At 44.3% G+C, this 27,255-nt stretch overlaps 1 protein-coding gene across 1 annotated transcript in view; it reads right to left on the bottom strand.

Annotated features, from left to right (window-relative positions):
- LOC126272568 (acetylcholine receptor subunit beta-like 1) overlaps positions 1-27,255 on the bottom strand; it is a 795,469-nt gene that overhangs the window by 234,026 nt on the left and 534,188 nt on the right. The window contains exon 4 of the mRNA XM_049975489.1: positions 1,578-1,687. Within this exon, the coding sequence (XP_049831446.1) occupies positions 1,578-1,687 (110 nt within the window). The remainder of the gene's footprint in view (positions 1-1,577; positions 1,688-27,255) is intronic.

Raw genomic sequence — 27,255 nt, 5'->3', positions numbered from 1 at the left:
CGGCTGCCTTCACTATTTCGTCTCTCAACACACATTACCGAGCGAGGTGGCGCAGTGGTTAGTACACTGGACTCGCATTCGGGAGGACGACGGTTCAATCCCGTCTCCAGCCATCCTGATTTAGGTTTTCCGTGATTTCCCTAAATCGTTTCAGGCAAATGCCGGGATGGTTCCTTTGAAAGGGCACGGCCGATTTCCTTCCAAATCCTTCCCTAACCCGAGCTTGCGCTCCGTCTCTATTGACCTAGTTGTCGACGGGACGTTAAACACTAACCACCACCATCAACACACATTTGTCTTCTATTGTATTTCCTTCCCCTGCTGCAGGTAATGGATAGCTTTCTTGGAAATTCTTAGCAGCCTTCGGTTCTTTCAACTTATACAGATCCTGTCTCCTTAATTTCCTACCTTTTCGCAATTTCTTCAGTTTTAATCTACACTTCATAACCAATAAATTGTGGCCATAGTCCACATCCGCCCCAGAAAATGTCTTACAGTTGAAAGTCTGCTTCCAAAATCTCTGTCTCACCATTATATAATCAATCTGCAACCTTCCGGTGTCTCCACATGTCTTCCACGTATGAAAAATTGCTTCATGATTCTTAAACTAAGTGAAAAATTCTGCCAGGTAGCTTCCTTTTTCATTCCCTTCCCGCCAGTCCAGATTTACCTACAATTTTTCCTTCTCTTTCTTTTCCTACTACCGAATTCCAGTGCCGTATAAGAAATTTTCCACTCATTAAAGCATCTAAATAATTTCTCCTATCTCATCATACATGTTTTTCTTCATCATCTGTGGAGTTAGTTGGCATACAAAGTCGTATTTTTCTGGTAGGTACTGGCTGCTTGTCTACCATGCTACGGTGACGCGTTCACTGTGCTGTTCGCAGTAGCTCACCTACGTTCCTATATTCTGTTTCATTATTAGACGTACCCCTGCGTTACTCCTATTTGATTCTGAGTGTATAACCCTGCATTCGCCTGACTAAAGGTCCTGTTCGTCCTGCCACCAAACTTCACTAATCCTCAGTGTAGCTAACATCAAACTGTGCACCTCCCTTTCTAAATTTTCTAACCTACCTGCCCGACTAAGGGATCTAACATACCAACCTCCGACCCACAGATTGTCAATCTTGTTTTTCCTGATGACGACATCCTTTTGAGCAGTCCCCTGCTCGAGATGCGAAATGGGAACCATTTTACCTGCGTAATAGCTTTTATCTGCGTATTAATTTACCTATGAGAATGACATCATCATTTAACCATACAGCAGAGGTGCATTCCCTCGGGAAAAATAACAGCTGTAATTTCCCCTTGTTTTCAGCTGTTCGAACCAGTACAGCATGGCCATGTTGATTGGTGTTGCGGCAGATCAGTCGATCATTCAGACTGCTGTGCCTGCAACTACCGAAAAGGCTGCTACCCCTCCTCAATAGATAGTCCTCAGTTGTGGTTGCACCTGCGGTATGGCTATCTGACTCATTGAGGCATGTAAGCTACCTCACAACGGCAAGTTCCACGGTTCGTGGGGGAAGTGCTGCTAATATAGCGTCCTGCAGAAGGCAGCGCGCACTCACTTGTTGAAGAGCACGATATCCGGCTTCCAGACTTTGTCGGGCGGCAGACGCAGAACGCCGATTCCTCCGTAGTCCGCCTCGTCCCACTGCAGCTGGTAGTCGTTCCACACCTGCAACACACCGGGTGGCTCTGTTTAGCGGCGTTCTGCTGACAGCAGCACTTCAAGTATACAAATGCAAATTGTACACATCAAAGTGCTGCTTTCGATTCGTGAAGCACAAAACATAAATTGTAACAGAACAGTCAAATTTGTGCATATCATTCCGAATAATCCGGAGAAATGTTTATTGTGTGTTCCACAAGATTTAATCTTAGTTCCAGCGCTGACTGTCCTTGCAAATAACTTATTATTTAAAAGACATCAAGGAGAATTTATTGCTTTTTCAAATGACGAATGCAGGACGTATGAAATTATAAACAATATTTTAAAAAATTTCCAACTGGTCTCTTTCTTAATTAAAAAACCAACATATTCAATTTTGCACAGAAAAGTGTACTATTCTAATGATAATATCACTACTTGTGCATTAGTTAATAATTAGCCATCAAAATTTCTTCGGATAAATTCTGATGAGAAATTAAGCCGAGCAAAAATTAATTTTGCAGTACGTGTTAAAAAATCGGAAACATAAAATGAAGTTAATGTTTTAAAAAAATGAAAAGGAACAATGCAGATGAAAGCAATGAAGAGCAATGACGCGATATGGTATAATTCAGTTGCTGCATATCTACAGCGTTTGTCAAATATATAAAACTTTCTAAATAAAATATTCACAGCATCAATATGAAGAACAGGTACATCAGTAAAACAAACATTCATCAGCTCATTCCCCCTGTTGTGCTACTCCAGAGAGGAACAACTTTGTTTGTTTCGTCGAAAACGAGGAATGAGATCGAATGACTGTATCTGTCATCGCGACGTGCGACTGCTCGAATCTTTGATGGGTTCAGATTTTCGTTTGTCACAGCATATTCACCATAAGAGGAGCCCCTCATCACAGTTACTATTAAACAGCTGCATGATAGAGATAGTGAAGGAATGAAAGGTTATTTATCGACGGGCATAAAGGTACAGCACGAAAAATATAGAACACTTTAAAAGAGTTATTGTCTGCAAAAGAAAAAGCAAAACGCAGTGCAGACGTCGGTTAAGAAGTAAAAAGAAGAAATACGAAGCTGACAAGGAATAACAGAAACGCCAGTGAATTGTACCACGATGGGAAATGCGCTGTTCAACGTAAATATCTCGGCGAGGCTGCTGATCGAGGCGAATGGGCGACATAAATGACGCTGTCTCTTCGCTGTGTCCCAGGTGAAAGGATATTCGCCGCCCGTGAAGTCTATTCCCGCCGAGGTTCAGCGAAACATCTACTAGCTGACCGGTATGTCTCACTGAGTGTGACTGCGTTGATACAAGGGGCACTGACTGGTCTGACGTAGTGAACTTCGAAGTGCCGATCATGCTACCATACAATGGTGCTTGATTCTGTCATGGCAGTTACATGCATTTTTGATCGGTTGTTGATCGAACAAATGTAAGTCACTTCCACAGCGTCACCATAGGCACCAGGTACGGAGAAATCGTAAGTAACGGTTCCTTACCGTAATATTCTGTTGGTACACTACGTGAACAAATGTATCAGGGCATCTGGCTGAAAATGACTTACAAGTTCGTAGCGTCCTGCATCGGTAATACTGCTATTCAATATGGTTCTGGCCCACCCTTAGCCTTGGTGACAGATTCCACTCTCGCAGGCATACGTTCAGACAGATGCTGGAAGGTTTCTTCGAGAATGGTAGCCCATTCTTCACGGAGTGCTGCACTGAGGAGAGGTATCGATGTCGGTCGGTGAGGCCTGGTACGAAGTTGACGTTCCAAGGTGTTCTGTAGGATTCGGGTCAGGACTCTGTGCAGGCCAGTCCATTGTAGGAATGTTATTGGCGTGTAACCACTCCGTCACAGATCGTGCATTACAAACAGGCGCTCGATCGTGTTGAAAGACGCAGTCGCCATCACCGAATTGCTCATCAACTGTGGGAAGAAAGAAGCTGCTCAAAACATTGATAGAGGCCTGTACTGTGATAGTGCCACACTAAACAACAAGGAGTGCAAGCCCCCTCCGCCAGCCGTTTTGGCCGAGTGGTTCTAGGCGCTTCAGTCGGGAACCGCGCGAGCGCTGCGGTCGCAGGTTCGAATTCCGACTCGGGCATGGTTGTGTGTGATGTCCTTAGGTTAGTTAGCTTTAAGCAGTTCTACGTTCTAGGGGACTGATGACCTCATTTGTGATGTCCCATAGTGCTCAGAGGCATTTCAACCATATTTTGAAGTCCCCTCCATGAAAAACACGACCACACCATAATACCACCGCCACCAAATTTTACTGTTGGCGTTACAGATGGTGGCAGATGACGTTCACCGGGCCTTCGCCTCACCCACGCCCAGAGCATCAAACCACTTCTTCTTGTCAGTGTTTCACATATAAACTCTTCCTCGCCTTTTCTGCCGGGAAAATCACCCTTATCAGTCCACCTATTTTCAATATTACTTTGTAGCGCCGCATCTGAAATGCTTTGGTTCTCTTTTGTTACGGGTTTCTCGCAGTCCATGTTTCACTACCACACAATGCTGTGCTCCAAACGTACATTCTCAAAATTTCTTGATCAGATGAAGACATGTTTGTTATCAGTAGAATTTTCTTGGTCAGGAATATCCTTTCTCCTGGTGCAAGTGTGCTTCTTATATCCTCCTTGCTCCGTCTGTAATGGATAATTTACTGCCTAGATAGCAGAATTCCTTAACTTCATCTACATCGTGATCACTATTTCTCACTATATCTTTCTTCGATTTCTTCTCAATCCATATACTGTATTCATTACACTCTTCATTCTATTCAACAGGTGCTACAATTCTTCCTCATTTTACTGGACGTATTTTAACAGGGATATCTGTTTACCTCTATATTAATACCACCCTTGAATCTTTCTTTTACTTCCGGCATTTCTTCTTCAGCGTATGCACCCTTTACTTCGTTCCTTGTCTTCCACTCTTATTCTTCCCTCTCAGTTCTTGTGCATATTTTATATTACTCTTGTTTTCCTATAGCTTATCCCTATTTTTCTCAGCATTTCTAACATATTGCACGATTTTAAATTTCTAACGCCTTCTCCAGGTCGAGCATCTGTTATCAATAGTAATGCCACAACTACTTCATTGGTGCCTTTACCCTGCCTAAAACAACAGTGGTAAGTTACTATATTTTACAAACGGTTTTATTGCCCTTCCTGGCAAGCCATCGGCTAACATTTCAGCAAGAGAACGCCCCTCCGCACACGGCGAGAGTTTCTATTGCTTGTCTTGGAGCTTGACAAACTCTACCTTGGCCAGCAAGGCAGTAGGATCTCTGCCCAATTGAAAATGTTTGGAGCGCTATGGGTGGGGCTCTGCAACAGCTCAGAATTTTGACGATCTAACGCGCCAGTTGAACATAATTCGGAGCGACATCCCACAGGAAGACATCCAACAACTCTGACAATAAACGCCAAACCGAATAACTGCCTGCGTAAGGGCTAGAGGCGGTCCAGAACGATACTGATTTGTTCAATTTGTGAAGTCCTTTCTCTCGAATAACTCATTCAGTTTTTGTGAAACTGTAATCATTTGCATGTCTGTACATGTACATTCGGGTAACTCCTTCATGGTGCGCCGTGTTTTTTTGTGTGTGTATTTTGTGAGTAAGCCAGTATGGTATTCTGTGGGAGTTCGTTATGGAAACGCTGCTTGTGCTTGTAAAGAATGTGGAAGACGAGTTCCTAAACTCAGATTACCAAAGTCAAGGGTGTTTGCTCGTGTTTTCACTTAACCGCGGGAGGCAGGTGCAGTAGTCAGCTATCACATTTAATCTTAATTTCCTAATTAACTTACTGTGGGCAAAGTGGAAATTTTATTTTCCACTTTCTAGAATTAGTCTTTCAAAAAGCACACGCACGACCTCTACATGTATCGATCTTCCACGTTCATCTGGTGGACACTACGAATGGACGGCCTAAATAACAATCGTAACTCACATCGGTGCTCCAAAAGAAAACCCACATGCTGTTTTGGAGATTACAACGCTTCTCTGTAAATATGTGGCATAGTATGATACTCCTAACATTCTCCGGAAGAATAACTGGCAGAAATGAATACGTTTCTTGGACACCGACGTCTCCGGACTTTACTCGTAGATTTTCACCTGTGAAGATTTTTTAAATGCGCGATCTACTAAGGAGAGTTAAACACAGGAGACGTCTTGACCATTCGTATCGCGGATAGAACTGCTCTCATTAAGGAATGGCAAGATAACCTGGCCGGCCGGTGTGGCCGTGCAGTTCTAGGCGCTTCAGTCTGGAACAGCGTGACTGCTACGGTCGCAGGTTCGATTCCTACCTCGGGCATGGATGTGTGTGATGTCCTTAGGTTCGTTAGGTTTAAGTAGTTCTAAGTTCTAGGGTACTTATGACCACAGATATTATGTCCCATAGTGCTCAGACTTCCCCATGAACCATGGAGCTTGCCGTTGGTGGGGAGGCTTGCGTGCCTCAGCGATACAGATGGCCGTACCATAGGTGCAACCACAACGGAGGGGTATCTGTTGAGAGGCCAGACGTGTGGTTCCTGAAGAGGGGCAGCAGCCTTTTCACTAGTTGCAGGGGCAACAGTCTGGGTGATTGACTGACCTGGCCTTGCAACATTACCCAAAACGGCCTTGCTGTGCTGGTACTGCGAACGGCTGAAAGCAAGGGGAAACTACAGCCGTAATTTTTCCCGAGGGCATACAGCTTTACTGTAACAGTTGGTTCAAGAATCATTAAACAAGGTTATATACATGGAAGAATCCTGGAGATACTAGAAGGTATCAGATAGATTATATAATGGTAAGACAGAGATTTAGGAACCATGTTTTAAACTGTAAGACATTTCCAGGGGCAAATGTGTACTCTGACCACAATCTACTGGTTATGAACTGTAGATTAAAACTGAAGAAACTGCAAAAAGGTGGGAATTTAAGGAGAATGGATCTGGATAAACTGAAAGATCCAGAGGTTGTACAGAGTTTCAGGGAGAGCATAAGGGAATAATTGACAGGAATGGGGGAAAGAAGTATAGTAGAAGACGAATGTGTAGCTCTGAGGGATGGTGAAGGCAGCAGAGGATCAAATAGGTAAAAAGACGAGGGCTAGTAGAAATCCTTGGGTAACAGAAGAAATATTGAACTTAACTGATGAAAGGAGAAAATACAAAAATGCAGTAAATGAAGCATGCAAAAAGGAATACAGACGTCTCAAAAACGAGATCGACAGGAAGTGCAAAATGGCTAAGCAGGGATGGCTAGAGGACAAATGTAAGGATGTAGAGGCTTACCTCACTAGGGGTAAGATAGTTACTGCCTACAGGAAAATTAAAGAGACGTTTGGAGAAAAGAGAACCACTTGTATGAATATCAAGAGCTCAGATGGAAAGCAACGAAGGGAAAGCAGAAAGGTGGAAGGAGCATATACAGGGTCTATACATGGGTGATGTACTTGAGGACAATATTATGGAAATGGAAGAGGATGTAAATGAAGATGAAATGGGAGATACGATACTGCGTGAAGAGTTTGACAGAGCACTGAAAGACCTGAGTCGAAACAAGGCCCCGGGAGTAAACAACATTCCATTAGAACTACTGATGTCCTTGGGACAACCAGTCCTGACAAAACACTACCGTCTGGTGAGCAAGATATATGAAACAGGCGAAATAGCTTCAGACTTCAAGAAGAATATAATAATTCCAATCCCAAAGAAAGCAGGTGTTGGCACATGTGAAAATTACCGAACTATCAGTTTAATAAGTCACAGCTGCAAAATACTAACGCGAATTCTTTACAGACGAATGGAAAAACTGGTAGAAGACGACCTCGGGGAAGGTCAGTTTGGATTCCGTAGAAATGTTGGAACACGTGAGGCAATACTGACCTTACGACTTATCTTAGAAGAAAGATTAAGGAAAGGCAAACCTACATTTCTAGCATTTGTAGACTTAGAGAAAGCTTTTGACAATGTTGATTGGAATACTCTCTTTCAAATTCTGAAGGTGGCAGGGGTAAAATATAGGGAGCGAAAGGCTATTTACAATTTGTACAGAAACCAGATGACAGTTATAAGAGTCGAGGGGCATGAAAGGGAAGCAGTGGTTCGTAAGGGAGTGAGACAGGGTTGTAGCCTCTCCCCAATGTTATTCAATCTGTATACTGAGCAAGCAGTAAAGGAAACAAAAGAAAAATTCGGAGTAGGTATTAAAATCCATGGAGAAGAAATAAAAACTTTGAGGTTCGCTGATGACATTGTAATTCTGTCAGAGACAGCAAAGGACCTGGAAGAGCAATTGAATGGAATGGGCAGTGTCTTGAAAGGAGGATATAAGATGAACACCAACAAAAGCAAAACGAGGATAATGGAATGTGGTCGAATTAAGTCGGGTTATGCTGAGGGAATTAGATTAGGAAATGAGACACTTAAAGTAGTAAAGGTGTTTTGCTATTTGGGGAGCAAAATAACTGATGATGGTTGAAGTAGAGAGGATATAAAATGTAGGCTGGCAATGGCAAGGAAAGCGTTTCTGAAGAAGAGAAATTTGTTAACATCGAGTATAGATTTAAGTGTCAGGAAGTCTTTTCTGAAAGTATTTGTATGGAGTCTAGCCATGAATGGAAGTGAAACATGGACGATAATTAGTTTGGACAAGAAGAGAATAGAAGCTTTCGAAATGTGATGCTACAGAAGAATGTTGAAGATTATATGGGTAGATCACATAACTTATGATGAAGTATTGAATAGAATTGTGGAGGAGTATGTGGCACAACGTGACCAGAAGAAGGGACCGGTTAGTAGGACATGTTCTGAGGCATCAAAGGATCACAAATTTAGCATTGGAGGGCAGCATGGAGGGTAAAAATCGTAGAGGGCGACCAAGGGATGAATACACTAAGCAGATTCAGAAGGATGTGGGTTGCAGTAAGTACTCGGAGATGAATAAGCTTGCACAGGATAGGGTAGCATGGAGAGCTGCATCAAACCAGTCTCAGGACTGAAGACCACAACAACAAAAACAACAACAACAGTCCTCAGAGCCATCTGAACCATTTTTTTGAAGATAACCTGAGAAAAGATAAACCAGATGTTGTCGAGAGCGTTCGAAAGTGCTATGAAGTCGGAGGTGCAATTTACAAATATTTACATGAAACTTAATCAATTGGCATTGCTTAATACTTTTTTGTGTTTGTATTGGGTTACATTGTAACAGAAGTATCTTTGTAATGAATAAAAACTGGACACATGTTATACAGAATGTTTTTCGTCTATACTAGCATATTCAAAATTTTTACGAGGCCTCTGGCAAATATTGTATACAGTATGTTGCATAAATGCTCTATGAGGCGTCAAAGGCAAATACTTGGATTATAGTGACACTGTCTTCACCACAGTATTTTAATGACTTTATTACACGTTAAGCTTTTAAGTCCAATATAGATACACAGTATCTCGACAACTTTATCTCATGACATGTAAGTGCAAAACAGATTCTACTGTTTACATAAGGGCGATACTGAGGCATCTCACACTATATTTTGTGCAAGACTGCAATCCTTCACGTCCGTTGTCACCGAGTTATTAGATCGCTTCCTATTTCTTCTATACATTCTACTTTTCGACCCCTCTGCTGGAATGCCCTCTGTGATCTTCTCGTGTCCACAGGTGACTGAATGCTGTTAGGGACACATGTCATGCCGGCCGGAGTGGGCGAGCGGTTCTGGACGCTATAGTCTGGAACCGCGCGTCCGCTACGGTCGCAGGTTCGAATCCTGCCTCGGGCATGGATGTGTGTGATGTCCCTAGGTTAGTTAGGTTTAAGTAGTTCTAAGCTCTAGGGGACTGATGACCAAAGACGTTAAGTACCATAGTGTTCAGAGCCATTTGAACCATTTGACACATGTGGCCTTCTCATATAATGGGGGAGTTTCCCCGCGGTTATGCTGGAAACTTGGATTGTTGGGCAGAATTACAGCGGAAACCACTCGTGAGTCGTCATCATTGGACAGTAAGTGGTGTAATTCCGCGCCAGTGCTGAAGAACTATGGATTCTGACTAAAGATTATTGTGGGTTAAATTCTTTCTGATGTTGTTAGTGGGCCACCGTCATTGCATAGAAGTGAAATTGAGAGAGCAAGAGAGGCAGAATGTTTATAAAAAATACTATCGTCCGCGGATGTGGCTCACTGGACGTTGTATTACTCGTGCACTGTGCCCGTGTGTCCACTTCCTCGATGGCGGGAAGCCATGCAGCTGGAAGCCTGTACTCGTCTCAATATTGGACACACACGCGTTATGTACAAAGGCATGGTTTCGTGGCTATATGTATTGATAAAATACCCTCGAGCTTCCAGTCCCGTCAAGTGGTTTAAAATCCACGAGCTTTCGGCCGAGTTCTCCTTGGCCGTTGTCAAGTAGTGACTGTCTTTTGGTTGCTGATAACATCCTCATACAGCCGCAGTGCTTTGCATGACGTCATCGATGTTCACTTCAACGCCATATAAAGTAATGTTTCCGTTGCACGTCCGCCGCACCCCTTCAGCCTTCAGATGGCAGGGTCCCAAGCCGTGCTTAGCTGCAGGCCGCTCTCTTTATTGAGGGTGTTCTCAAATTATTTTTATGTCGATGGCTTTTTTAAAATTCTATCCCTGAAACTATTAGTGCGCGTAATAACAAAAGTCTCTTCGAATGCAGTATCGGTACGATGTGTGTTTTGTAGAGCATGCTCTGCTACTGCTGATTTCTCAGAGTACCGAAGACGAAAGAATCTCTGATCTGTTCAATAGTACCCACAGTCTGTCCGATATAAAACTGTCCATACTCACACGGTATTTTGTATACTCCTGCCGTTCTGAGGCCTACATTGTCTTTCACAATCCTCATGAGTTGCCGATCTTTTGTTGGAGACCTGAAAACCGAATCGATTTTACGCCTCTTTATTAATCAGGCAATCTTTCCTGCTACTGAGCCATAGAACGGCAGAAACGCAAGGTTTTTCGAGTCATGCCAGAGATCTTCTGCTTCGGTGTTTTCCGAAACATGGCTTGCACACTCTGGTAGTCGTAGTAGCTGTTTTCCTTGAACGTTTTTCGTAAGTCGCTCAGTTTCTTCGTCAGGTTTTCAGCGTCCCAAACGGCTTCTGCTCAACACACTACGGTCTCAGAACAGAGACGGATGGTGATAGCTGTTAGCGTGCAGCTATCGGTTCGTGTGGGCGGGGACCGGCAAACGTAGTGGCTGAGACATACATTTCCTTTACGGCTGACGAGCGCGTCAAGGAACGACGAACACAATGTATCTGCATCGTGAACTTGATGTTGTCATGGCCGCCATCAGAGCACACAGCGAACGTGTCTCAACGCAACAATAAAAGGAACTATGTTTTGCAGGAGTACTAGAACAAAAGCTCGTGAATTTCCAATCAAATGGCGCCGCTGGAAGCTCGAGAGAATTTTATCCACACAAGCGTTGTTAGAAATTTCAATCGCTTCTCAGACTTTACTTAGTCCCTGCCCCATCACTTACCTTTCACACTTTGTAAATCAGCTAGGCGGCGATCAGTGTCAGAAGTTTTTCAGCGTACAGTATTGGTACAGGCACATTGTTTCGGAGCACACCGTTCATCGGCCACTGTTGATCATGAGACTCTGCTGCAGAGGAACCCTACGTGTTGCCATGATGATGCTACGACATCATGAGTCACTATTGCAGTTGGCACGGGATCACTGGGATTCAACTGTGAATCAGTGGAGACGTGTCGTCCGGTCGGAGGAATCGCGTCTCTTGTGACTCCATTTGAATGGCTGTGGCCTGATAGGCTGTCGTATGACTACTCGAAACATACACCGACGCAAGTCAGTGAGAATTGCTCGGAGTCATTTGAACCATAAGAGACACTGAATTCCCGGCGTGCAGGAGTCCAGCGAGGTACAAATATATGGGAGAGGTGCAACTGAAGGAGTCTTAAATGTGCTGCAATTTAAAGGCCAAGTCCTCTTACCAGGACGCCTTTTCTTCTGGCGTCATGTGTCTCGGCGCCGTTCTCTCGGAATCGGGCAATTCCGAACGAAATGAACCGGTTCCCGGCCACGAAAACACAACCTATCTTGAGATGTTTAAAGCTTTCCCGGCCTACTGATTGTTCCATAACAACACGGGAGAACTGCCGGATATCAGTAACGTCCTGCCACGATATTTCGGCGCAGAGTCTTCTGGCCATCTTCAGGTGAGCGCCACTGTAGTAGTACTGGCGAGTACGCGGTGAGCTCCGCTATATAAAGCCATACTGAGGTGACAGTGCGCATGAGCTGCTCAGCGTGCGGTTCATAACCTTGATCCATCGTGCCCATAACATCTCAGACGCCGACAGTCTTCAAGCGGAAATGAAACACCTGCAAAAAGTATTTCTGGAGAATGGATTTTCACCTAGGCAAGTGAACAGAGTGATGAAGACCTACAAACGACGGAACAAGGAAGAAGAAGAGGCCTTCAGGTCGACTGCTTGTCTTCCATTTATTGGGAATATTTCTTCACAGATAGGCAGAATATTGAGAAAGTATTAGGTGAGAGTCATCTTTCGCCCTCCTTCCAAAATTTCATCAGTGGTGGGATCCGTTAAAGACGACCTGGGCCTGCGTAAATCAGGTGTTTACAAAATTCCGTGTGAATGAGGCAAATCATACATAGAGCAAACACGAACTGTGCAGGAACACATTGTGGAACACCAACGTCATACTCGCCTTCTCCAACCCACCAAGGCAGCAATCGCCGAACATTGTATTTCCACAGACGATTCCATGAATTCCAACGACACAAAAATTTTGGCCCATTCATCAAGATTGTGGAAATAAGATTGTCTGACAACGAGACTCTCATCAATCGAGATAGCGGTTATCAGCTAAACTCTGCTTGGAATCCTGTTATAGAGAAACTTCGTAGTCGACGTAGTTATCTGCATAAAGGAGAAAATCGACCTGATATCGATACGCGAAGCTTTCAAATGGCTCTGAGCACTATGGGACTCAACTGCTGTGGTCATTAGTCCCCTAGAACTTAGAACTAATTAAACCTAACTAACCTAAGGACATCACGCACATCCATTCCCCAGGCAGGATTCGAACCTGCGACCGTAGCAGTCGCACGGTTCCGGACTGCGCGCCTAGAACCGCGAGACCACAGCGGCCAGCGCGAAGCTTCACCGTGGAGGCGGAGTTATGAACGCGCACGCTGAGCAGCGCATGCGCAATGTCACCTCAGTATGGCTTTAAATAGCGGAGCTCAGCGCGTACTCGCCAGTGGCACTCACCTGAATATGGCAAGAAGACTCTGCGCCGAAATGTCGTGGCAGGACGTCACTGATATCCGGCAGTTCTCCCGTGTTTTTATGGAACAACCTATCTTTCTTTAAATCACCCTGTAAAACAATCAGGACGCTGCACAAAGGCCAAACGCGACCTATCCTGGAGACTCATCCCCTCTAGCATATGGCCTATTGACTCCACTTCCGAGACTGTCGTATTCAAAGCCACTAATCCAACCCTGAGACGATAAAAGTACTGTCCCAACAACTCGTCCTGTCCCTGCACTTTCCAATAAAATTCGGATTCCAAGAGGAGAAGCAACCGCACAGATAACTTTCGTGCTACGATTGGTTTATGTAACTGGTCCAGTGTGCCTTGAGCTTGCAATATCTGGGAAAAAATTTCAACGAGGGAACCTTTTAGGTGATGGAAGCAGCATTGCCAATAACAGCGAATGTTCTACTTTCAAGGCATCTGGGTTTCTCCTTACGCGACGCTGGTCTCTGACAGTACTGAGTCAGCCGTGGACATCACAAGATATCGAAGAAAATCCAATCAGAAGGGTCAAAATTTTAGTTGTACAGAAGAAAGATGATGCGCCCTAACAGCCCAGAAGATTCTACGTGCACTGTACATTGTCAGCACCTCCAACGTGGCAGGTTCTCCTGAAGCACAGCGTGGAATGCTTGTTGCGGCGGGAAGCTCCCCAGCGCCCCATAACGCCGAGGCGGAGGCTGGTCTGGTCGCGAACCGGGAACGGCCGCCGGAGGCAGCAGGCAGCGCGCCTATTGATCTGAGCGGCCCGCGCGACACAGAACAGCGCGGCACAAAGCGAGAGCACGGCCGGCTGGCGGCGGCGCCTTCGCAGTACAGCCCCACCCCGCCCGTGCAGCCTACCACACTCTACCCTAACCTACCCTACCCTACCCTCTCCTATCCTCTGCCAATCACGGTAACGTGGGTTCAGTATCGTCTACTACTTGTCGCAATAGCCACGCCCCCACATGAGACATGCGATGTACAGGCCATAGAGATAAACAAGATGTAGGAACGAAGAGCTCTGAGGCTTCTCATACAATGCACTGAGGCTAATTGATCAGAACAGGGTACAATGTTCTGAGAAATAGATGTATTTTTAGGGAGGTACCTACCGCCGTCAGACGAAAATGGCCATTGAAATAATCCAGTGCCGAAACTTGTGTCTCAAGTACAGATAGTGTTGAGGATCAGTGGACAAAGTTCAAAACCATCGTACAATATGCATTAGATGAGCATGTGCCAAGCAAGATCGTAAGAGATGGAAAAGAGCCACCGTGGCACAACAGCCGATTTAGAAAACTGCTGCGGAAGCAAAAGGAACTTCACAGCAAACATAAACATAGCCAAAGCCTCGCAGACAAACAAAAATTACGAGAAGCGAAATGCAGGGTGAGGAGGGCTATGCGAGGGGCGTTCAATGAATTCGAAAGTAAGGTTATATGTACTGACTTGGCAGCAAATCCTAAGAGAGTTTGGTCATATGTCAAAGAGGTAGGTGGATCAAGACAAAATGTCCAGACACTCTGTGACCAAAATGATACTGAAACAGAGGATGACAGACTAAAGCCCGAAATACTAAATGTCATTTTCGAAAGCTGTTTCACAGATGAAGACTGCACAGTAGTTCCTACTCTAGATTGTCGCACAGATGAAAAAAATGGTAGATATCGAAATAGACGACAGAGGGATAGAGAAACAAGTAAAATCGATCAAAAGTGGAAAGGCCGCTGGACCTGATGGGATACCAGTTCGATTTTACACCGAGAACGCGAAGGAACTTGTCCCACTTCTTGCAGTGGTGTACCGTAGGTTTCTAGAAGAGCGTAGCGTTCCAAACGATCGGAAAATGGCACAGGTCATCCCCATTTTCAGGAAGGGACGTCTAACAGATGTGCAGAACTATAGACCTATATCTCTAACGTCGATCAGTTGTAGAATTTTGGAACATGTATTATGTTGGAGTATAATGACTTTTCTAGAGATTAGAAATCTACTCTGTAGGAATCAGCATGGGTTTCGAAAAAGACGATCGTGTGAAACCCATCTCGCGCTATTCGTCCACGAGAGTCAGAGGGCCATAGACACGGGTTCACAGGTAGATGCCGTGTTTCTTGACTTCCGCAAGGCGTTCGATACAGTTCCCACAGTCGTTTAATGAACAAAGTAAGAGAATATGGACTATCAGAGCAATTGTGTGAATGGATTGAAGAGTTCCTAGATAACAGAACGTAGCACGTCATTCTCAATGGAGAGAAGTCTTCCGAAGTAAGAGTGATTTCAGACGTGCCGCAGGGGAGTGTCGTAGGACCGCTGCTATTCACAATATACATAAATGACCTTGTGAATAACATCGGAAGTTCACTGAGGCTTTTTGCGCATGATGCTGTGGTATATCGAGAGGTTGTAACAATGGAAAATTGTACTGAAATGCAGGAGGATCTGCAACGAATTGAGGCGTGGTGCAGGGAATGGCAATTGAATCTCAATGTAGACAAGTGTAAAGTGCTGCGAATACACAGAAAGAAAGATCCTTTATCATTTAGCTACAATACTGCAGGTCAACAACTGGAAGCAGCTAATTTTGTGAATTATCTGAGAGTAGGTATTAGGAGTGATTTAAAATGGATTTATCATATTAAGTTGATCGTCGGTAAAGCGGATGCCAGACTGAGATTCATTGGAAGAATCCTAAGGAAATGCAAACCGAAAACGAAGGAAGTAGGTTACCGTACACTTGTTTGCCCACTGCTTGAGTATTTGCTCACCAGTGTGGGATCCGTACCAGATAGGGTTGATAGAAGAGATAGAGAAGATCCAACGGAGAGCAGCGCGCTTCGTTACAGGATCATTTAGAAATCGCGAAAGCTTTACGGAGATGATAGATAAACTCCAGTGGAAGACTCTGCAGGAGAGACGCTTAGTAGCCCGGTGCGGGCTTTTGTTGAAGTTTCGAGAACATACCTTCACCGAGGAGACAAGCAGTATATTGCTCCCTCCTACGTATATCTCGCGAAGAGACCATGAGGATAAAATCAGAGAGATTAGAGGCCACACAGAGGCATACCGACAATCTTTCTTTCCACGAACAATACGAGACTGGAATAGAGGGAGAACCGATAGAGGTACTCAAAGTACCCTCCGCCACACACCGTCAGGTGGCTTGCGGGGTATGGATGTAGATGTAGATGCAGAAGTTGACGGGAACTGGAACCCGAATTTCTCGCTTTACTCGAGCGGTCGCGTTAACTGCTTTGGCTATCCGAGCATGCTTTCCGTCCGACCCAGATTCTCAACATATCGTATATTACAGTATTATTGTCTGTTATGCTGGATCGGTTGGTAGGACATGTTTTGAGGCATCAAGGGATCACAAATTTAGCATTGGAGGGCAGCGTGGAGGGTAAAAATCGTAGAGGGAGACCGAGAGATGAGTACACTAAACAGATTCAGAAGGATGTAGGTTGCAGTAGGTACTGGGAGATGAAGCAGCTTGCACAGGATAGAGTAGCATGGAGAGCTGCATCAAACCAGTCTCAGGACTGAAGGCAACAACAACATGCAGGATGTATCCCACAGGACACCACACACACTCGATCGTGACAAAAGTCATGAGATGCCTCCTAATATGCATCGGACCTCTTTCTGCCCGGCATAGTGCAGCAACTCGACGTGGAATTGACTCAACAAGTCGTCAGAATAACTCTGTAGAGATATTGAGCCATATATACTCTCTATAACCGACCGTGATTGCGAAAAGGTTGCCGGTACAGGATTTTGGGCACGAAGTGACCTCTGGATTATGTGCGATAAATGTTTGGTTCTATTCATGTCAGGTGATTGATTGACCACATCATACGCCCCATGAATCCAGAATGTTCTTCAAACCAATCGCTAACAATTCTAGTCCAATGACATGACTCATTGTCATCCATAAAAATTTCATTGTTGTTTGGGAACATGAAGTCCACGAATGGCTGCAAATGGCCTCCGAATAGTCGAACATAACCATTTTCAGTCAATGATCGGTTCAGTTGGAACAGAAGACCCAGTCTGTTCCATGCAAACACAGCCCACATCACTATGGAGCAACCACCAGCTTGCGCAGTGTCTTGTTAACAACATGGGTCCGTGGCTTCGTGAGGTCTGAGCCACACTAGAATCCTACTATCAGCTCTTACCAATTTAAATTTGGAATCATCGGACCAGGCCACGTTTTTACAATCTGGCGATTCGAAAGATTGAGAGGTTGTCTGCTGTTGGGCGGCATTTAAATCATCGAAGAACCGCACGCCTATCGCGGATGGATAAATGGCACTCTTATGCCCACCAAGGGACAAGTCGCCTCTGAAGATGGTCGAAAGACGTTGGTATGGATAGATCAGCAACGTGATGGATCATGTGCATGATGTGATCCACTCATTCCTGGACGCTGTCAAGGAGTTCAAACACAGCCAACTGGCCAAACAGCACCTAGTTAGCCCTGCCAATCAATCATCCACGCTGGTGGCTTCTGTTCCAGCAACAGGCGTGGAAGTGGTCGTTGGAATGAAGGTCGTCAATGACCTCCCAGTGAACAAAGATGGCGAGGGCTAGAGAGCAGAGACATAGGTTGATGGCTGAGAATGACCCAGTAACAGCACAGAAATGAGTCACAGTATTGTATTTCCTGCAGGCACAAGCACAGACAGCGTTTTTGCGCTAGGAGTTTCAGTTTCTCCATGTGTGTAGTGAATCCATTCATGTTCCAATGTTCCACTGGATAATGGGAGCCATCTATCAGGGGGGCACTTTCATCCTGGCTTCTTGACGGGGAGGGAGCCCACAATTGGTGGAAGCTCAGGTTTGGAGCGAGATGGTTGCCCCAATCCGACATCATGCTCCATAGCCTCTAAAGAAGGATCGACAGAGACGTCAGGGAGCTCGATGTCGACATCTTCAGGCTGTTTTCTGCCCGATTTGAAGTTTTGCCTTCGATGGGTAGACTTTGCAGCCACAACTGTGGCTGCGGGTGTGGCAACATTGGACAGCGTACCAGACGGAACCTTTGGAGGGGCAGGGAGCTCTACAATGTCTCAACCACAGCTTTTTCTGAAGTTCTTGGGTGAGGGACAGGCTTAGAAACGACTGCAACAGCACAAGTGCAGGGACACACGCAGGTACGGCCGGCCGATGTGGCCGAGCGGTTCTAGCCACTTCAGTCTGAAACCGCAGGACCCCTACGGTCGCAGGTTCGAATCCTGCTTCGGGCATGGATGTGTGTGATGTCCTTCGATTAGTCAGGTTTAATTAGTTCTAAGTTCTAGGGAACTTGTGACCTCAGATGTTAAGTACAATATTTCTCAGAGCCATTTGAACCATTTGAACACACGCAGGTACTAGTGGCAACACAGCAGCCTTCGTTTGTGTAGCAGCGGCAGCTTTTCGTGTGGGATGTTTAACAACTGAAGTGGAGGAGGTAGCAAAACACGGGGGCAGCATGGACTTATAGAGCTTTTTTGCCTCAGTGAAGGGGATGCGCTTAATAGTTTTAGGCTTATGTTTCTTCCGTTCTTTCAGATATATGCTCCAGTTTAGACTCCAGAAGGGATGAGGTACAGAGCAATTCATACACTTCAATGGAGACAAACGTGGACACCTTCATGGGTGGCCTGAGCACACTTGCCACAAGTAGCTTCTCGATGACACCCAAGAGTAGTATGACCAAAGCGCTAGCATTTGAAATACCTCTTTGGGTTGGGTACGGAAGGCCGCACACTTAAGCGAAGTAAACATGCCTTAATATGCTCAGGGAGTTTCGTGTTATTAAACATCAGGATAAAGGAGTCGGACTTAACAAGAAACCATCCAAGCTCATCATGATATTTTGCACGTCAACTATTCTTTCTGGAGCCTATTCATCTTTCATTTCCTCCTTGGGAATGTCTACCAGATCCCTGCACGTCACAACACCTTTGTTGTAATTCAAGGTGTGTACAACTCAGTTTCGATGGCATATTCCCCATGGAGTTGCACGTTCTGTAGAGGTTGCTCTTCATGATATTTTGCACGTCAACTATTCTTTCTGGAGCCTATTCATCTTTCATTTCCTCCTTGGGAATGTCTACCAGATCCCTGCACGTCACAACACCTTTGCTGTAATTCAGGGTGGTGTACAACTCAGTTTCGATGGCATATTCCCCATGGAGTTACGCGTTCTGTAGATTCTTAGCTTGTTAGGAACTAGCGGTTTCCACCAACAGCGTCCCATTACGCAATCGCTTAACAGATTTCAAACTGCCAACAATGCCCTCGAACCCTTTTTGAATATAGAAAGGCGAATCTTTCTTGAAGCTGCCCTCTTTCCTTTTAACGATTAAAAACACATTCTGACCGCCAGCATGTGTTCTGTTACTAGTCATGATACCCTGAGATTTCGCTCCTGAGTCAGGAGGACTGGCTACACGTGCCGTCTTGTTGGATTTGGTGTTGATATCTACCAGCAGCCCACCCTTTCCGCTGGGAGGAGGCAAAGAAGATTCCAAAGGGTCCATCTCGGCCCCAGAAGCAGCTAGGGAACTAGGAGTCCACCTAGACAGAGCCCCGCTTGTCTAGGTAAGTTTTATAGAACTGAGACGCGGCAGGTTCCCCAGAGGTTGCCCGCTAACGACTGTTCCACCTCAACAGCCATGCATCTCATGAGCGCGCAGCACACCTTGAGATTGAGGGGTTGTTTATAGAGGTTTATTCCATCCTCGCGATCCGGGCGGCCAACACAAGATCCCCACTACCTGAGACACACGACATTCCACCGCCGCGCCGCACGGTGGTCGTTGAACCATGCACAGAGCTTACGGTGACAGGGGACTGGCGGCGCTTACCAGTCCCCAGCTGAGGAACCCCGGGGTCGCCAAACAAATGCCGAGTCCCTGGATGCTACACGATCGACTGTCTTGTTTCAGTTGACTACTCGACACAAGTAACTCTCCTGCAGCGCTCCTGGCGTTAAATTCGTGTACTGAGAAACGGCTGTTCAGTGTGGTCATTTTTGTTTACACGTCAACGTCAAAACTACGTGTGTTATGGCAGCTGTCTACTGTGAAGTTTGACATCTGAATGGTGACATTGAGATTATGAGGGACTATCCTCCTTATGGAAAAATTTAAACATAATAACAAAATGTAGGAACAAGCAATGAAAGTAGTGTTTATTAAAGACAAAAGTAGAATTAGCTGCGGAAGTCCTTGTCAAAGATCACGCAATATAATCTTTGCAATCCTCGGAACTGAAAGATGAGGAAGTGTCATCCGAACATTTAAAAACCTATTTATTTGCTTGGAAAATACATACTTGCAAACACACCAAAAAATTCCTGGAGATATGTTCCGTCTTTGCAGCTAAATGAAAGGCAGACTGTTTATGCCATAAGTGTTTCGGTTATATTATTTACGAAACATCTTGTGTGATGAGTTCCGTTGTAGCTAGTCCATTTGTGTGATCTTGCAGGTGTGTTTGCTATATCCCTATACTGCAGATAGCCTATCCCGGCGTTTTAACCCACATTTAACAAACACTTCACTTGTACTTCTTATTGTGTATTGAACGTGTGTATATTTGTAGTATGTTGTGTTGCCAATGCCAACGCCAGTGTTGCTATTTGTATAAACTGTGGGTGAAAAAATGTCGGCAATCGACGCTCTCGAGTATGGGGATCTTGTAAATACATCTCGAGGATCACACAAGGACTAAGATCACTGCAAAGAGCCACTGAAGGTGATTCATAAATAAAAGAAGAGAACCGCGTGAGGGAAAAAAACTACCTTTCATTTAATTGTAAAGATGGAACATAGCTCCATGAACTTTGAAGCAGCTAAGGAACTGATAGTGGAAAGAAAGGAAATCAAACAGTACCTAGAACGCAATAAATAGAGACTTTTGCTTTATCCTTTGTGCCTTATTTTCTTGCTGAGTGCCAAATAATATCGAAAATTATTTTCTCATCAAGTATTTGTGACTTTTTCGTTGTTGAAAAAATTTTCATTACAACACGTTTATGTATTTACATTTGTATTTACGCACAGTGTAGACCTTTTCTCTGTAAAATGTAAATACTGTTTTTGTTTCAGGTACTTCGTCTCTCCTGTAGCAGAACGCAAGTAAGAAGAAACAACAGAATGTTGTGTAACTTCTCACTGTATGACGAAAACAGAGAAAACAACACAATAAAGTCACGAAAACACAAAATCAGTATCTATGGTAGTAGTGATCTCGGCCAGAAAAGGTTAGCTGACGTCGCCATGGTCCGAGTGTGCACAGAGTGCAGAATACAAATACATTTACACTAGTGGCATTAAAATAGTTACACCACGAAGATGACGTGCTACAAACGCGAAATTTAACCGACAGGAAGAAGATGCTGTGATATGCAAATGATTAGCTTTTCAGAGCATTCGCACAAGGTTGTAGCCGGGGGCGACACCTTCAACGTGCTGACATGAGGATAGTTTCCAACCGATTTCTCATACGCAAACAGCAGCTGACCGGCGTTGCCTGGTGAAACGTTGTTGTGATGCCTCGTGTAAGGAGTAGAAATGCGTACCATCACGTTTCCGACTTTGATAAAGGTCGGATTGTAGCCTATCGCGATTGCGGTTTATCGTATCGCGACATTGCTGCTCGCGTTGGTCGAGATGCTATAACTGTTAGCAGAATATGGAATTGGTGGGTTCAGGAGGGTAATACGAACGCCGTGCTGGATCCCACCGGCCACGTTATTCGCATAGCCTCGCATAGCCTCGTATCACTAGCACTCGAGATAACAGGCATCTTATCCGCATGGCTGTAAGGGATCGTGGAGCCACGTCTCGATCCCTGTGTCAAGAGATGGGGACGTTTGCAAGACAACAACCATCTGCACGGACAGTTCGGCTACGTTTGCAGCAGCATGGTCCAAATGATTCAAATGGCTCTGAGCAATATAGGACTTAAAATTTGTGGTCATCAGTCCCCTAGAACTTAGAACTATTTAAACCTAATTAACCTAAGGACATCACACACATCCATGCCCGAGGCAGGATTCGAATCTGCGACCGTAGCGGTCTCGCGGTTCCAGACTGAAGCGCCTGGAACCGCACGGCCACACCGGCCGGCGCAGCTGCATGGAATATCAGCTCGGAGACCATGGCTGCTGTAACCCTTGACGCTGCATCACAGACAGGGGCTCCTGCGATGGTGTACTCAATGACGAACCTGGGTACGCGAATGGCAAAACGTCATTTTTTCGGATGTATCGAGGTTCAGTTTACGGCATCATGATGGTCGCAGCCGTGTTTGGCGACATCGCAGTGAACGTGCATTGGAAGCGTGTATTCGTCATCACCATACTGGAGCATCACCCGGCGTGATGGTATGGGTACCATTGGTTACACGTCTCGGTCACCTCTTGATCGCATTGACGGCACTTTGAACAGTGGACGTTACATTTCAGATGTGTTACGACCCGTGGCTCTACCATTCATTCGATCACTGCGAAACCCTACATGTCAGCAGGATAATGCACGACCGCATGTTGCAGGTGCTGTACGGGTCTTTCTCGATACAGAAAATGTCCGACTGCTGCCCTGGCCAGCACATTCTCCAGACCTCTCACCAACTGAATACGCCTGGTCAATGGTGGCCGAGCAACTGGCTCGTCAAAATACACCAGTCACTACTCTTGATGAACTGTTGTATCGTGTTGAAGCTGCGTGGGCAGCTGTACCTGTTCACGCCATCCAAGCTTTGTTTGACTCACTGCCCAGGCGTACAAAGGCCGATATTACGGCAAGAGGTGGTTATTCTGGGTACTGATTTCTCAGGATCTATGCACCCAAACTGCGTGAAAATGTAAACACATGTCAATTCTAGTATAATATATTTGTCCAATGAATACCCGTTTATCATCTGCACTTCTTCTTGGTGTTGCAATTTGAATGGACGGTAGTGTAGAACTCCACACTCGACACAGTCTATAGATTATTCACGTCATAAACACACACGCGTCGTGGTTGGCTGCTGATTTACAGGCAGGCACGAGGGCTCACGCACATCGAGTATTGGAGTTTGACTAGAACGTCGCTCGTGTAAAACCGGCTTTAGGACCCTCGTTTGAACGGCGCCCTCTTGCGCTGCAACCTCTGCCACTCCCAGGCAAGCCTTGAGATGGTTTGCCGCCTCTGCCACTTTGCTATGGCAGACGGACGACCCGGCGGCGTGCGGCCGTGTGAATTATTCACGGCGCGCGTCGCACGGCCGCCCGCGGGAGTTCACACGCCGCATCACGCAGCACGCCGGCTGTCTACGCACGGGCCCTGCAGGGGCTTGATTCTTACCCTCGATCGCTATGTGCCAGGCAGTGAGCAATCTTTTCTTACCTTTCAAACCGGCCTGCGATAGTAGTGGATTTCTTAGAACATAGCCGCTTAGATCGCTTGATCTGGATGGGACAAAACATTACGAGCACCTATTTAATAGCGTATTGGTCCGCATTTAGAACGCAACACAACTGAGAGTGTGTATGACATCGATTGAACAAGTCCTAGGCAGGCATCCGGAAGTATATCATGGCACAGTCACGGAAATTGTGGGACAATGGTTTGTATGCACGAAGGTGCCGCTGGAGAAGGTGGTTGCCAACGAAACAATCGGTTTTCGATAACGTTTTTTTCCACGTCAGTAACTTGATTATTAAAACCGCTCAAAATAACCGGTCTCTAAAATAACCGATTTTTGGTTTTTTGTTCCTATTATATCCTGTAGTAAACGTAGAAATCGGAAAAAGATTAAAAAAATTTTGATTCACGCAATTTTAATACACATAGAATCAAAACATTAATTTAAATACGCCAAAAAAAAGGCCCATCCACCGTTCGCTGCTTTTCTCGAAAAGTGATAAGTGATTCAATTCTGTAAAAAATCACCTGTATTCTCTGACTGAATCTAATTTTTTGGAGCTGTGTACAAAAAACATGTTACTGGGGATCATATCAATATTTGGGAATTAGAATAGTCAACGCTAAAAAGGTAAAAACTGTGACTGAAGAACTCTGTTTTATCGCATTAATTTGTGCATTTTCAAGGGATACAAGCAGATAAAGCCATATTATGTGGATATAGGATCAGCTACTTCCCATTTTTATACTACAGATGAATGGTTAAGTTTTAATTTATTACTCTTACTGTAATTTCTTTATCTTTGTTAGTAATGGCAGACAAATCTTTAATATTTTGAAGGAAATGAACCATTGTTCTTCGTTGCTATGTCACTTCGTAAAGATATTTCCATATTAGGAATTGTGCCATTACGCAATATAACGGATGTTCAGCGACGACAGCGAGAAACTACCATATAAAACAGGTTGGGGCAAGTCTTCCACACTGTACGTACACACGTGCAAGCCACTACGCTCGGTAGGAAGGACATTATTGTCTCAGCAGCGCTGTATCAGTTTTTATGCCTTTCGTTTGTTGCTCTTTCCTGTCGACGTTGTTATTAAAATAGCACGCATCGCTTTTCCCGTTTCTTACAATAACGTGATAGTTCAAACCAATGAATATCAAATGAACAAAAATCACTTTTTTTCAAAAGGTTTATCTAAAAACGGAAATTTTCAGCACTGCTACTAAGGCTAACTGATACGTTGGTTTTTCTTTTTTTTTTTAAACTGTTTTAACCGGTACCAAATAAGTACCGAAAAATACCGGTTATTCAGACCTAAAATAGCGGTATCGGTTTTTCTCATCCCTAGCTGCCTCCTGATAGCGTCCTAGTGTGTTCCGTTGGGCTCAGACAAGGCAAATTTGGTGCCAAGATGTCAACACGATCTCACTCATAATCCGCAAACCACTGTAGTTTAGTGGCAAGGACAGTTATCCTGCCGAAACGATAGCTATCAGGGAAGACATCAAACATGAAAGGATGCACATGGGTCGCAATAAATATTCACATAGTCCACATACGCCAAAGTGCCCTCGATTGCAACCAAAGATCTCATGGAAGCCGCCGTCCCACCAACCTACATCCGTGACTCGGCGCGTGTTTCGAGCAGCATTGCAGTATAACGACGTACGTGAACACTACCATCGACCTTGTACACAAGGAAACATCAGTAATCCCATCACACCATATGTTTCTGCTGATCCACAGTCCAGTCTCAATGGTTTCGTACCCACTGTAATCGTTAAATTGTTATTGACGATGGCGTTGGGACAACATGGGAACGCGTAGAGATAGGCTGCTGTGGATCACAACGTTCAACACTAAGCGCTTGACGGTATGCTCTGAAACACTTATTATTCCAGCATCGAACTCTGTCGTTATGTCCGGCACAGCTCGCCGGGTAACCTGTTTTACAGAGCGTACAAGCCTACGACCTCCACTTTCTGTGATGTGTCGTGGTCCTCCGACATCTTGTCGCCTCACGAGGTTTCACTGTTCTTCAGCCACATTCCATAAATGCTCACGACCAGTTTCGCCGTGTCCGTGATTCTCGTTTTAGACGACCAATCTTAAAAAAAAATCTGGCGTTTTTCAAAGAGGACTATGGCAGTGGATTTCACAACAGTTTGTGGCTAAAATGATTTCCCATTCGTCTCTACTCCACTTATATACTTTCGCTACCATGTCACGTGTCCGCAGTGCCGTCAGGCGGCATATAGTTGCCTTATGGGCGGAGGTCTCAATAGTGTATTTAGATGTAGATATTCATTCTCTTTGGCTAAATGATGCTAAAATACACAAATAGTTTTTTATAGTTTCATTTATAAATATATATGACTTAAATACAACAAAAAATGTTTGCATTGATGATTTACTATAAAAACACATATGGCGTTGACGTGATTGCTGCTGGGATGTAGACAACTTGCGGCTGCTGACAAGTGCTGTGAGAGTAGGAAATAATGGATAAAGGGCAACACAGATTTTATCGTTGATGTCTGAAAGTGGCAATTTCAACTTTTTTCAGATGATGCAGTTACCGATGAGCATAATCTGTTCCGTAAAAATTGTAGAGAAATGCAAAAATGTTCACTTCATATAGTGTAAAAGTGTGATATTCTTTGACTACTAGAATAAAGTCACAAGTAAAGACTGTCCTTTATAAAACGTCGTGATTATTTATTTATTTATTGTTCCGTGGGACCAAATTAAGGAGAAGTCTCCATGGTCGTAGAACGAGTCAATACATGAAATTATAACACGATATTAGAAACAGATAAAATGAAATATAAAAAAATATTAAAAAAATATTAGAAAAACATAATTGGCAAAAGGCGCTGATAAAAATTTCTTTGTTATTCAACCATTTTGGTCCACAGTTCATCATTAGATATCATAAACCATTTACAATAGGAAAGGAAACTGGATTGGATACGTACTCCTACTGTGACGAAAAGAAATTCTAACAGCTGCTGTCGAAGTTGCAGTGGACGTACAGCACAAAATTCGAAGTAGAAGAATAAAACTGCTGGATGAAGTGAAAAGAGCAAGATATTAGATTAAGAAGCAGTTGGTCTGGAACAGCTACGGAGGGAGAAGTAGTGTCAGAAAACTACCAACAGCTAGAACATCTTATAATGATGATAATGATGATGATGATGATGATGATTATGAAATTAGGATGACCAGGAAATATACTAAAAGCAACTATGTGATAAATATATTTTAAAGATGACGAGCAGTGAATGGAGGGGGGGAGGGTATTTCGTAACTTTCTACTTCGAGTGCATTGAATTTCTGCTTGATATCGTAGTTTTTAGAGGTATTTGGAACATCTGTTATATGTTCTCTGCAATTTTTAGATGTGCATTTCTCGGAAAGAGTACAATTTGGGCAGGACACTAAAGTGGATACGCCATGGTATGCTGTTTCTGACGTGACACAGAAGCTGAGGTATATTAGAGAGTGACGTGATACAGAGCATCGGGTATGATAGTAGAAAGACCTGATGTTCTTGTAACCTACACAGATAACTCATCGATGCTAAAAACGTGTCCTGGGTACAATACTTGAAACCTGGCTTTTGATTTATCTTTATTCAGTTGTGAACTTTCAAACTATAATGTAAACGATTACTTCTTATATAATCTGAATGTGATAATTTCATTATTTTTTAATACTAGGGGATATAGCAATCCACTCTGCAATGTTAAATTATAAAATCAGACTTTTTAAATTATCATTCTGAAATTTAAAACATAAAAATGAGATTGTGA

The sequence above is a fragment of the Schistocerca gregaria genome, chromosome 5 (genome assembly GCF_023897955.1).
Source record: "Schistocerca gregaria isolate iqSchGreg1 chromosome 5, iqSchGreg1.2, whole genome shotgun sequence".
In the NCBI taxonomy this organism is placed as follows: domain Eukaryota; kingdom Metazoa; phylum Arthropoda; class Insecta; order Orthoptera; family Acrididae; genus Schistocerca; species Schistocerca gregaria.
The sequence above is the reverse complement of the archived record's forward strand: the minus strand, read 5'-3'. Positions and strand labels throughout refer to the sequence as shown.